Source organism: Platalea leucorodia (assembly GCF_965183815.1).
Source record: "Platalea leucorodia genome assembly, chromosome: 8".
In the NCBI taxonomy this organism is placed as follows: Eukaryota; Metazoa; Chordata; class Aves; order Pelecaniformes; family Threskiornithidae; genus Platalea; species Platalea leucorodia.
Genome location: NC_138830.1, coordinates 20,063,293 through 20,076,809, shown reverse-complemented (window position 1 = coordinate 20,076,809; position 13,517 = coordinate 20,063,293). Strand labels below are relative to the sequence as shown.

Sequence of the window (13,517 nt, the reverse complement as noted above, 5' to 3'; positions counted from 1 at the left end):
AGAGTGGCACATGTTCAGTTAGACCTGTTCAGTTGTTACCAATTTGGAAAGTGGACCTCTCCACTAGTAGAAATTAAATAATTAAAGAAAAATGCAAGGACAGTAGTAAGGAAACGAAGGTTCTGCTTTATCATGCACAAAGTTGTGTGTTGCACGGTGCCAATCTGATGCTTTTAGGACAATTTGATACAGCTTGTGTAGTACCTACGATGAAGATGGGGATAGTGTCAGGGAATGAGGTGACCTTACTCACTCTTCACATGAACCACTGAGAAACGTTCTTGTCTTTTAAAGAAGAAAATGTGTTCCAGCACCAAATAAACTGCACCAGCCCAAGGCAACATCAAATAGGAAACTTACAGAGGAGCAGACTGACCCTGCTTAGAGCTTCACACTGTGTGAAGGGGAATCAAGGGGTAATTAGGGCTTTCTGGGACTTCACAGTTCTCATACTGACGTTTCTACATGCCCACAGTGGTACCATTTCAAACCTCCTTGCAAACAGGCCCATGTTCACCTGTGTGTGTTGCTGAGTTTCTTTGCATAGTCACTGAATTGCCTTAATTGAAATGTGCTGTAGGTTTACCATAAGAGCTGTTTTTCAGAACTGATAAGCATGCATGAGTATAGCAGGAGTAATATCAGGTTCTCAGTCCTGCCATCCACAGTACAATGTAGTACTTGGTATGACAGCACTTGTTGCAACTGAGCTTTCCTTCTTCCATACCTGTGTTTCTGAATGGTTGGAAGTTATTTTCTTCCTGGTGTCCCACAGCCTTTTCATCTCCTACGCTTTTATCTTACTGGTCTGATGCTGCTCATGTTGCAGCCTCTTATGGTATTGATGAGATGTTAATGTTCAGTTTCCTATGTCCAAGCAATTTTTAGAGTATTTCTTTCTCTTACCATTCTTTAATCTGAAGGGAAATGATTGATCGGACCCCAAGAGCCTTGTTTTCCGAGGTACATGAGTGTCTGTAGTCAAAGATGAGCGTAGGAGAGTGGAGATCAATACATGATGTTGCGTTTCTAAAGCAGTATTTTTTGCCCTACTCACAGTCTGTCGTCCTCCTGAAAACTCAGTTCTGATTTCCAATGGTTGACAATTTCTAGTCACAATGCTATGAAACCTGAACGAAAGCTTTTCTCAATTTCTTTTTGTAAAATTTTGAGTGAATGCATAGCAGTGTATCTACATTTCAGTTGCTGGCAACTTATGTTGAAAAATAGACTACTCTATTCTAGTAGTCATCGTTTTAAGAAAAGAGTATTGCTTGTTTCCAAATTCAGAAGTACAATCTGCTTATCACAGGCAGAACTCAGACCCTGGTTCCAGGTACAGTTCAGGCAAAGGTGGATCATTTACTTATATGCGTATTTTCTCCTACAGCATAGGTGGAGAAGTAGTGAGAGGAAATGAAGGAAGCTACGTGGGGAAACATTTCCGCATGGGATTTATGACAATGCCTGCTCCTCAGGACAGACTGCCACATCCGTGCTCCAGTGGCTTTACGGTGAGATCCCAGTCTCTTCATTCTGTTGGAGGAACCGATGACGAAAGTAGCAGCTCTCGTAAGCAGCCGCCTCCAAAACCTAAGCGAGACCCCAACACCAAACTGAGCACCTCATCTGAAACAGTCAACACTGGAACAACAAGTAAAAGTGGGAAACTACCGGACAGGACTGAAGGTAAACACTATAATTCTTTGGAAAAAAGTTTTTTGGTGACCCAGTGTTAAGATTATCCAGTTGATAATCTTGCATTTAAGAATTACCTTATGTTTCCACATCTGTGTAACAGTACCAGCACAGGTATCCTAGATAACTGTTCTCCAAATTTTGGACCAGTGGGTAATTGCCAACCTTCGACATTTCTCACGGAACTGTACCACTTATATGGCCTGGTTATATTACTGAGGAATGAGTTGAATTCATTCAAAATGAAGGGAAAAAGAGATTGCTATCGGATGTATGTAGGACAATGTTATCTGCACACCAGCCAAGGACAACTCACCATATCACTAGCACTGTGCAAACCACACCTTTGGAAAGGGTCCTCCTCAACAAAGAAGTGAAGGACAGACACTATTAAAAAGAATACTGCATGGCCCTGAAACTCTACAGCAAGGAAATATTATCCAACAGTAAAAATTGTACCCGAGATGATATAATGTATTGCCCAAAGCTTCTGTTTGCATATGAGACTACATTTTCTCTTCCCATTCCTCCCAGTTACATTTCAGCCAATGCAGCATTCAGAAGAAAATAAACAAATGTGTTGAATAAGGATATCACTTCCTTACTCTGAACTACTAAAGATGAGCTAAAGCTATAGGGATCTTCTCCTTCCTTTCTTCCATGCTGGAAATGCATTTTGTGCAGCAGTAGGACCAGCTGTACTCCCTGCTAGGAGAGATCAGGACGAGCCTGCTTCACAGTGTGAACTGTAAGAAGGAACCCTTAGCGACAAATGGGTTTGATCAGTGCTGGTCTTTCCCACTGCTATGTTACATATCAGTTTTGACATCTGTCGTGGTTTAACCCCAGTCAGCAACTAAGCACCACACAGCCACTCGCTCACTCCCCCATCCTGGTGGGATGGGGGAGAGAATCAGAAAAAAAAAAGTAAAACCCGTGGGTTGAGATAAAGACAGTTTAATAGGACAGCAGATGAAGAGAAAATAATGATAATAATGATAATGATAAAAGAATATACAAAACAAGTGATGCATAATGCAATTGCTCACCACCCACTGACCAATGCCTAGCCCATCTCCAGGCAGCAATCACTGTCCCCCGGCCAACCTCCCCAGTCTATATGCTGAGCATGACGCCATACGGTACGGCATAGCCCCGTGGCCAGCCTGGGTCAGCTGTCCTGGCTCTGCCCCCTCCCAGCTTGTGCACCAGGCAGAGCATGGGCAGCTGAAAAGTCCTTGACTGGTGTAAGCACTACTTAGCAACAACTAAAACATCAGTGTGTTATCAACATTATTCTCATCCTAAATCTAAAACACAGCACTATACCAGCTACTAGGAAGAAAATTAACTCTATCCCAGCCAAAACCAGGACATATCCCATGCAGTATGTTGTGCTCTTAGTGTGTATTCCTTTTGCTTGTTGTTGTGGCCAGAAATACTTGTTAGTTACATTCATGCTACAACCCTTTTTAAGCAAATCTGATTTTAAAAAGTCATCAGTGATAACAAAGATGCAAAGGAATGTATAATTCAACTGGTGGCATGTATGTTTACGATTGCAAGGTTGAACATAAACACTAAACAAAACTGTAGATTTATTTATGCTGTTGTTGGTAGTTATTTTGCATATGATATTTACCATTACTTTCATAGCTTGTCCTCTACAGTGACTGTTACATCAACTCCACTGACAGATTTAAAATCTCATATCAGAAAGTCTTTCAAGTCTTTCATTTAACACAAAAAGAAAATGCAAGGCACAAGCTTCTTGGTCTGATATGCTCTGAGGTGAAAAGCAGGAGCTCTTAAGTTACTCTAAAGTTCTTTAAAAAAATACTATATTTTAAAATATTTTAATGATTTTTAATATATTTTAGCACTCTTTCTTCCTGAGTCTGCACAACCAGAATTACCAAGGCTAAATGAAGTTTGTTTTGCAGACAGGGCAGTAAGACAGGCTCTAACGTTTTGTAACTTGTTCAATGAATACTCCTGCAAGTGCGCATTGAGTCACACAGTATATTGTGCTCTTTGGCATAGCTGACCTTGGTATTATCTCTAGGATGATTAGGAATGAGGTCTGTTTTACATCTATCCCCCAGCCCTTTCCCTCATTTACTGAGAAGGAAGAGACTTTGATAGCCTTAAAGTAGCAATAAGAATAAAAATAATGGTAGTGATAATTGAAATACATCCAAGTATTTTACCAATCTCACAGAAGTTACGGCAGACTCCTTAAGCAGTCTGTGTGCTCATGAAACTAGGTCTTCTTCAGCATTATTATTATTATGCAAGGTTCTGAAAATTTTGCTTCCTTTCCCTCATCTCCTCCTGCCATCTGATATTTGACACCAAGGATGTAATATGTAGTCATGTCCCTTCTGACAGATTTCAAAGTTTGAAATTGATTGACATTTCTGTTTCCAAGGCCAAGTACCACTTTGCCTCTTCCCACTCTGCACAGGTTGAGCTTGATCTATCCCACCGCATGATGGTTACGAGTGGCACGTGTGGTATTGTAGCACTTGGTATTGTTCGCTTTGGATAATCTGTATGACAATGGTACTACTACACCATAGTACTAAGTATTGCAGTATTGCGCCTCGGATTCATTATTATAATCAAGAGCTGAATATTCATAGCAAGATCTCTGGAAAGAACTAGTTAATAACTAATACTCCGTCACTAGCATAAAAGGTAATATTTAAATGTTACCTTTTAGTGTGACTAAATGCCTTCATGGAATATTGACAATCTCTATGATACCTAATATATGACCTGTATTATATTCATTCTGCTGGTTTGTATGTAGTGCAGCACTGGGCACTTTTATACTATCATGAAGAAGTCCTGGAGATTTTGAATTGACGGAACCCTTTAACCATGCTGTTGTTTTAACGTGTTCAGAATATCTGCCCTGTTTGTATGTGTCTAGTTTTATATGTGCCAGACTTATAGGGGTTTCACCAAAGAGTTTGATACATAGAAAGTAAGATCAGATTGTAGGGGTTTTTTGAAGTAAGCAGTCAGATTTTAAAGTCTGAGATATACTCCAGGGTGGTACAATAGAGCGTTTGGATGAACAGGCTGGATTTCTAAAACGCTTTGGTGTCACCAGGAGAGAGGCTTTTTTATCACCCGTGCACTCCGAGGTAACATGTTTGTTTTGATGAAAGAATATTCACAGTCATCATCTGGCTAGCATAGGAATGTTTATATGAACACTGTGGTCATACATGGATGAGGGCATCTAAAGATGAGCAGAACCAGATGAAGGTCATTATCTGCAGTATTGATTTGATACAAATATTAAACCAGCTTTGTCCCAGAATATGAAATTATTACGGTTGCTCTACAATTAATTCCCAGCAAATTTAGTATCTGAAATTGTGTCTAGCTCAAAGAAACCTGTGAAGCTCTGAATCTGCCAGTCTGTTTTTTATATGCAAGTGGTTAAGTTTTTCCATATCTAGTAGTTCTCATTCTAGTAGAAGTCTTTGAATTCAAGAAATTGTAAATCTGTATCTTTCCAATTTCAGGTGAGATAGCCCATAGGATACAATATTCATGTTCTCCTAGAGAGGTCTTTGGAAGCTCAAGTCCAAGAACAGGCAGGTTTAACTTTCAGGCGCTGTTGTCTATATTGTACCCAAATATTTGTATATGCACGTGTCTCACACATTTGCGTGTACTTGTGGTAGTTGCAGGCTGAATGGCTACAGCTTTTTCCAGGAACTATGGAAAACAATTATGAAAAACCCTATTGTTTCTCCATCAACTGTTGTGGAATTTCTACAAAGGAGTTGTCACAAAATTGTTTCCAGCTCATTTTTTTTATGGCAATGCAGAATAATTCAGACTATAATGTCTATTGTCTGACCCTGTGGCTACTTTGAAAAGGAATTTGCTACATTTCCTAGGCAACCAGGGACAGCCTCACCACTCATTTTTATTAAACATGTTTACTTGCTTTTTGATAATGATCCAGTTTATACAAACAAGAGCAGTTACTGATGGTAACTTTTATTCTTTTTCTGATCATGGTAAAGTCAAAATATTGAATCCATCCCATCATAATGACTACCATAACATTAGATTATGTTTTGAATATGAGTCTGACTTTACTGCAGAAGTAAGTGGCAGAAGAAATTTGGTCATGAGCTTGAAAGATCTTTTCCTCCTGAAGCACAAATAGTAACAGCCACACCGGCTCTGTACACTTTTCCTGTAAGTGCTCTTGCTTCCAAATTTGTGGGAATGTGAGCATCTTCTTTCAATTGGCGATGACGTGTATTAACCCTGTCTCATTGTGCAGCAGTGTGATAACACTTCCGTTCGTGTCTCATCCCAGTCTACCTTGCTTCTGCCTGAAGGCGCACCCTCCAGCCTGAAGGCCTCATTCTGCTTAACTTGACTTTGTTGCTGTGTTTCCACACTTTTATGTCCCTTCTTAGGCTTCAATATTCCTTTTTTATTCTTCCGGCTGCCGCTCATATGCACCCACTGAATGCCTTCCACCCAATGCATTTCTTCTCCATGACAGATTTCTAGAAAGTTGTTTTTAAAAACGTGGGTTGTCTTTTCTGCAGAGTTTTCAAACTCTGGTAGGAACAGCAAACAAATGTAGCTGTGCCCAACACATCACACATTGGAAGTGAGAAGTGAACTGAAAAGGGTAATTTTAAATAACATTTCAGCATGGAAGGTATATCTAATCTTGATCCTCAAAGGCTCTTTATTGAGAAAAGGCAGGAGTGTAATTAACTGATGTGCTTTTGGTGCCCAATCGTACTGAAAAAGGAATTACCAAAACAGTATAATTGGTGAATGTAACCAGCCTCAAGCAGTGTTTTTTGATATGATCACTGCATGTCCATAAGAAAGGTTTACAGATCTACTGCAGTGCAAATATAAATGAAGAGGTATAAGTGAATTGCATTTTGAAAGTTAACTCTTTATTAAAATTCTGTTTAGTAATATGGATGATGACTGCATTATATAAATATATGCACATAAATACATATAATATAATGTAATTTATGTATACATAATATACACATTTATGTATAATGAAAATGCAAGTTGTGTGTGCTTGCATGTACATACAAATATGTGCACACAAATGCCAATTAAAAGTAGCATTTTCAAAATGGCTGTTCGTGGTTGTAATTCTGCTCCTGCCAGAGCCCACGGGAAGTGTAGGTCTGATACGTGAAAATGCTTGCAGGGTTCCCCACCTCTCCAACCCACTCAATTTGTTTAGCATTTTCCTTCTGAGTGTTGTGTGTGGAAGAAGATATCCTTCTTGCTACTTTCCAAGCCCATGCAGTGGAAGCCTCTCTCTGTTGCTCAGCAAGCTCTAAAGGTGGGCAACTTGTAAGGAGAATTTTTCTCTGGAGAAAAGCAATTACAGTACCTGTAACTGGAGTTGCAGTCCAGCTGGTCTCTCTCATAAATCTAGTTTTCTGTCGGCTAGACTGGTGACCCTGCATTGTAAACTTGAACTTTTGCTACTCTCATTAAACAGAACTTGGATTAAAGGGATTTAGCACTTTTGCGGTTTTTGCGTGGTGATGGTTTCCTTTTATTTCCTACCTTAGCGAATAATGTATTTAACCTGAACTTTGAAATACTGTCCTCTGCAGTAGCCATGTCATGTCCTTCCTTATAGCCAGATCTTATTTCTGCATCTTTTCATCTGTGCCTACTAAAGGGAGAAATATCACTAATGAGCCCTCTTCAGACCTAAGGAGTCTAAAGGGACTGACAGATGAGTTCTGGTGGGTATAGCTGCGGGCAGCTTAAGATGCTGCTGCTTCTGGGCTATCTGCGTGGCCTCCTGCCAGGCCTGACAACCCAGTGCTGCCGTAGCAGAATGCAATATTTTAGGGACGTGCCTTTGAGACGTGGGTGCTGCTGCACCGCCCTGCTGCTGGGCAGGAGCTGTGTCAGGGGAGTGGGGCGGGTGGGTCTGGGGAGAAGCATCCTGCGGCGATGTCTGTCAGAGCCCCGCGCAGCGAGCACGAGACTCGTGCGGCGGCTCTTGCAACGCGCTCCCTCTTAGCGAGGGCCAGTCGTCGCTGTGGCCTGCGATGCTGCTGTGATGCCGGGCTGTGGGTCTGAGAACAGGGGAAGGACAGGCTGTGCGGCTGTGGCAGGACATGGGTGCGCTGCCTCCTGCGGTCCGGCCTCCGAGGTGTCCTCCCAGGCGTCCTCCCAGAGCATGGGCTTCTCGGCCAGGTGCTCAGCTGGAGCCCCCATCTGTCATTGTGCCTGAGAGGCCTGAGTGCTTGCATGTTGTGCACTGTATGTTTTTCAGCTCATTTTCCTCTTTCCTACAGCCTGCTCTGTATTTTAAGCAAAACATTTTGATCCATGAGAAGCTGCACCTAGTGTTCACGTTAGCTATATAGGTATAATGCAAGCCAGTATTCAGCCATGTGTAAAGCAGTGTCCGTTTTCCTTCACATACTTTAATCTGATTCTTGATCTCAGTGCTGCATTACCCATTATTTTTTGTATGCTGTAATGTATCTCTTGCAGACTGTGAGTCTTGAGAGGGCTTAACTTGAAACTGTGCACATTGGGAGAAGGCAGCTGGCAATGACAGAGGGAAAAGTCAAAGCCAGCATCAGAAAACACATGCCCTGTTGTCAGTAGAGTGAGGTGGACTTGGCTCTTAACTACCATACATGACTCCAGAGAACTGCCCTGCGTGTCCAGGTGGCACGGGGATGGATATACGGTGCCTTCAGCAGCACTAGAGCAATGCAGTCTCTACTAGAAACCTAGCACTTCTTTCCCTTTGTTCAGCCCTGCATCTCGGCAGTCTCCTTGCTGCTGCCGTGGTTAAAAGGCTGGAGGGCAGCGCTGGCCTGACTTTGCTGTGGGACTCTGCCCAGCGGTGCCTCTGCTCTGTGTTTGGCCCCTTTGGTTGTTGAAGCAGCCTGTTCCCACTGACCTGTGCTCTAGCAGGAAGGACACGTTCAGTCTATCCTCTAGCATTTAATGGCTTAGAGATTTTCGAAGGCTTTGCTTTGGGGGGGGGGGGGGGGGGGGGGAGGTTTTCAGCGGTTTGGGGTTTGGTTTTCTTTGCTTTTGCTGAGATTTCAGTTTGCCCCTCCCTGCAGCAAGTCAGTTTTCAGATTGCAGCTCCCAGAGCTGGGTTACTTTCCTGTGTGTACCACCTCCTCCAGCCCTTCATCTTTTCAGGTCTGTTTTCTGGTCCCTCAGATAAGGGAGGGCAAGGGGGAAGAAAGGAATGAAAGCAGCCGTTCTTATAGCTGTTATAATAGTTTTCTGTGCAGAGCAATGAACACAATGTGATTTTTGGAGGGATTTATAAACAAGTTTTGAAGCCACAGAGGGAGTATGTTCTTACCCTCAAGGCACATATGCATACTCATTAACGTTAATGGAAGCTGCAAGCATTGAACAGAAAATAGACCATGCAGTGGTAAAAGACATGAAGATCTAGTTACCCACTTGGGAATTGCATTGTGCCCAAGACTTGGCAGTTGGTACTTTAGCTATGTTGTGCTAGTCTATCCTGTGTACTTAGTGTCTTTTTTTTTTCTTTTTAATTTAACAAAGTTGCTTTATATATTCCTCATCTCTCTTTTCACATTAGGATGTTGCTCGTTTGCTGAGAGACGCTGCACCTGTGTAAAAAAGCACAAAATTAAATGTGCAGCCCCCCTGCAGTACAGATATCTCTCTGTTCTCAAGGGTGATAGAAGCTGTGATGTTCTTGATAATGGAAAGGCCTTAATAATGTGAGTTCAGGGAGTGTTGTGCTGATTTGCCAGATTGACTGCAAATGCAGCCAGTCTGGAAGGAGGCTGCCTGCCCTAGACTGAGGCTAGTAAGCCCTGCTAAACACTTGTGAGTCCTGCTGAGCATGTGGGCTTTTCTGCACTGTGCACCCCAGTGCTCCAGGGCTCGGGAGAGTTTATAAGCCTGGTTGCAACCCCAGGCCTAAACTGCACTTGTGGATTCACACCATTCTGCCCTGGAATTAGCAAACCATCTAGGACCTCAAAGCAGTCTTGGGTATAACACAGACATGCTGAGTAGGAGACTTTCTCCAGGCTGCTGCCACCCTGAGGTCCACTGATTGTATAGGGTCGCTGTAGTCCCTGGACATGTCAACAAAGCAAGGACAGATCAGCCACTTACGCATGCAGTCAGCTGGGATCTAGGAGAGAGAATTAGCACAGGTTTCACATCATATGAAAGTCACTAGTCTGCTTTTAGAGCCAACACAGCCCTGGAAGTACTTAAGCTGTGCTCTTGAGGTGTCTGAATCAGTAATCTTTATCAGAAAGACCACAATGAAGAGAGAGTCTCTGAAGAAAGCTATCATGTGGGTGCTCTTGTCCACTGCATGGTTCATTTGCAGCCTCGACGGACAGCCCCTATGTAACTGGAAGGTTACAGTGTCAATAAATCCATTCATTATCATCAGGTCACTGTATGTCAAGCCTGGAATACTGCTAGAAAAAACTGTAAGTCATCATATTTGTGACTATATTTCATTTTTTACTTTGTTTATACCTCAGGGAACCATAATACTGGGCCTTCTCAGCATTTCCACCTGTGAGCTGAAATACTATGAAACACTAGATTCTTGCATTATTTTGCATCACTGAATGGCTCTGAAATCAGGGCCAGGAGAAGAGGGGAGGAGAAATCCAGGTAATTCTCTTGCCTCATTTTGACAGCCCTTCAGAATTTGTTAAGTAAAACGAAATGCCCGTGAAACTACAAAAACAACAATTTTGGAATACTCATACTACACTTCTGTTTTCCATACTGTCTTTGGCATTTTCTGTTAAAGACATCACAGATAAATGAGTAAGGGCTTGACTGATCAGACTGAAATCCTGAAGTCCCTGTTTACTCTCAGAGCTGGTCTGTGATAATAGAGATGTCTGGCAAAACTCATTTGGAATTAAAGGAAAAAACACAAAACAGCTGCACTTTTTATTCCACAGCACATACTAGATTTCCACCTCTTTGTCTTACCTTATTTTTAACTGGTGTCCTAATTCTGTTCTCACTTAAACAACCAAATGAGACAAATCCTTATGGAGTGAAGCATGACTGAGCTCTCAAAGCATTTCCTGCCAAGAGGCTGCTACTGGGGTGGGCGCGCACCCTACACTCACTTTGGCTTTACTGGGAACGCACAGTGCTTAGCAGAATCACATCCCAGGAGATTTAAGTCTGGCTCCAGGTGAGATTCTGTCATGGCTATCTGCTGTTTTATTGGTGATTTCTTTCTAATGACTGTGTGAATATAGTAGTCCTGGTTGGTGCACTGGTTTGCTGCTTTCATCTCTTCCACTTGGCTTAATGCTGGATGACATCAAGCAACATATACCTGACATACTACAACTGTGTTTGGCACTTCATGCTTTTCAATTCGTACGTGTGCAAACAGTGCTGCGTTGGGATAACGTGCACAGCAGTGACAGCTCAACAGAGCACAGCTTCCTTTTTGCAATGCCATCAACTTGCGTGGAGGTCACAGTGTACCAGCCTGGGCTTTTCGTAGATACACGAGGGAAAAAAAACCAAGCACACACAAATTTTTGTGCTAATTTTAGTGGCCATAACTTTGAACAGCTAGCATGTCAAACAAGAAGCACATGCCCCAAAGTCCAGTGTGATTTGCTGCTGGTTCAGGGTGGGGGGAGGCTTAGATGTGGCAAGTAAAAAGCTGGAGCATGGTGTACTTGACATCATCAAAAGGCATAGCTTAGTATCCATTCCCAGTGCAGTGGTATAATATTTGCCATGGCTTCCATAATTTCTCTGAGATAATCATGAATAATACTCTGCCTTCCAATTCACAACCAGCTTGTACGTAACAATTGCATAATTCTAGCTCCTCTTACACTTAATAGTAAAACAAAACCAGTACTGCAAGTACAGGACTCTCTGAGCCTAAACATGCCTGGAAGAACTCAGCTCTGTGTTGGGAGCAGTATAACCTTTTGGTTGTTGGCCCTAACAGTGCTTTGTGGGATGAAGAAGATTCCTGGCACTTTCCCCTCCGTGCATGACTGCAAAGGGAGCTGTCTTACATTTCCTCTTGGTAGAATACCGAAGGATGGCTTGGCTATAAATCTTGCCTTAGGATCAGTGTGATGATGCCCCAAGGCTCCTTAATTGGGAAAGTTTTAATGGGGTTAGGTTTTTGCTTATGACAATGGAAGTCTCTTAATACTTGGATTTTGGTGAATAAGGTGGTAAGTAATCCTTTGATTAAAATAAAAAAAAAAAAAAAACAACACAACCAAAAAAAGCAAACATACAAATGTGTACCAAGCACAAACTTGAAGCTATATCACTAATGTGGATTCAAAAACTTGATAATATGTCTAGCCTGTGTATTTTCTTAAATATGAGGTTTTGCAAACAAAAGCATGGAAGCTCAAGGTGATTCTATGGTTCTGAATTATTTGTTATTTTCTATTAAAGATGAGATAATTTTTACAGGTGTTGTGGATAAATATCTGCAGTGACTAATTGCCATAAGATCCCAGTCCTGCAAATACATGCTTGCATGTGAGTAATGGAGTCTTCTGTAATACTATCTATCTCCCAGTGGTGTAAATGGAGGAACAGGGAGGGCTCTTCACAGCTCTGTCACTGGCTCAGATGACCTTGAGCATTTCACTTGGCTCTCAGTGTCCCAGATTCCTCCTTTGTAAAACAGAGATAGTGACAAGGGCTTTATTTTGTGAGGTAGTTTGCAATCAGCTTATCATCAGAGTATTTCTGCTCACAGTCAAAACGTGGGCTAATGGGACACATGTGAGTGCCTTTGTGAGCAGCACTGCAGAAGGAGGCTTTTGAGCAGAGAAGGGAATACCTCAAAAAGACTGTCCTTGCTTAATGTGAAATTTCACACATGTGGCAAGATTTCATTTGTGAACTCAGGGCAGTCACTGGGGAAACGAGGACTTCAAGCAGCTTCTCAGCACAGGAACTGCTCAAGTTCCCTTTCCCAGCCTCCTGTTGGTATCACTGATGCTGCAGTGCATGAATAAGGATGGCAAAATCTGGGCTGCGATTATGGTCCGCTCTATGAAATGCTGAGTGCCATTGGTTTGCAGCACAGACAGTCCCAGGTGATGGTAAGTAACAACCCCCCTCAGAGCTTAGGCTGTTCTGTGCTGTCCTGTACCAGAGCCTGTGCCTCAGTGGTACGGATGAATTCCTGCAAAGAGCTTTGCTTCTGAGCAAAAGCAAAACGAAGCAGGCTGTAAACACTGGGTTATAGCAACAGCTTCTCGTTTCCTGTGGTGGTGCAACTGCTCAAAGCGTGGGTGCATCCCCGTGTCCTAGTGACAGGGGGAGTAGATGCTAGTTCAGTCTTCATGGGGAACTTCAACAGCTAGGATAGAACATTTCTTGCAATGAAAAGTTGCTTGGCGAAGGAAAGGATAGGACATGTTATCTGAGAAAGCTGACTGGGATAAGTTTCAGCAGTCAGTGGCTTTTCAGTGGGAAAGCCAGCATTGGCTTGATACTGCACCCATGCCATTGCATTCTGCCCTTAGTGGAACCATTAGGGCTGGTTTAGGGGCTGTGCTGCAAGGTTGGATGGGTCCAAATTATAAGTAAATGGGAAGGAGAAAAAGGGGAAGAGAAGAGAAGGGGAGTGCTGTGTGTGTGCTCACTGCAAACAGTGTGGGAGAGACAGGGGGAAATAACAACACAGTTCATTCATGTAAAGAGCTTTTTGGGGCAAATGATGATCTTGGCGCTCTCTCTCCAGTCATACTCTGGTAGTTGATGCCTGC

At 42.6% G+C, this 13,517-nt stretch overlaps 1 protein-coding gene across 1 annotated transcript in view; it reads left to right on the top strand.

Moving 5' to 3' along the window:
* Nucleotides 1-13,517, top strand: part of NYAP2 (neuronal tyrosine-phosphorylated phosphoinositide-3-kinase adaptor 2) — a gene marked incomplete at its 3' end in the record, with an annotated part of 138,951 nt that overhangs the window by 56,531 nt on the left and 68,903 nt on the right. Inside the window, exon 2 of the mRNA XM_082319973.1 lies at nt 1,391-1,689. Within this exon, the coding sequence (XP_082176099.1) occupies nt 1,391-1,689 (299 nt within the window). The remainder of the gene's footprint in view (nt 1-1,390; nt 1,690-13,517) is intronic.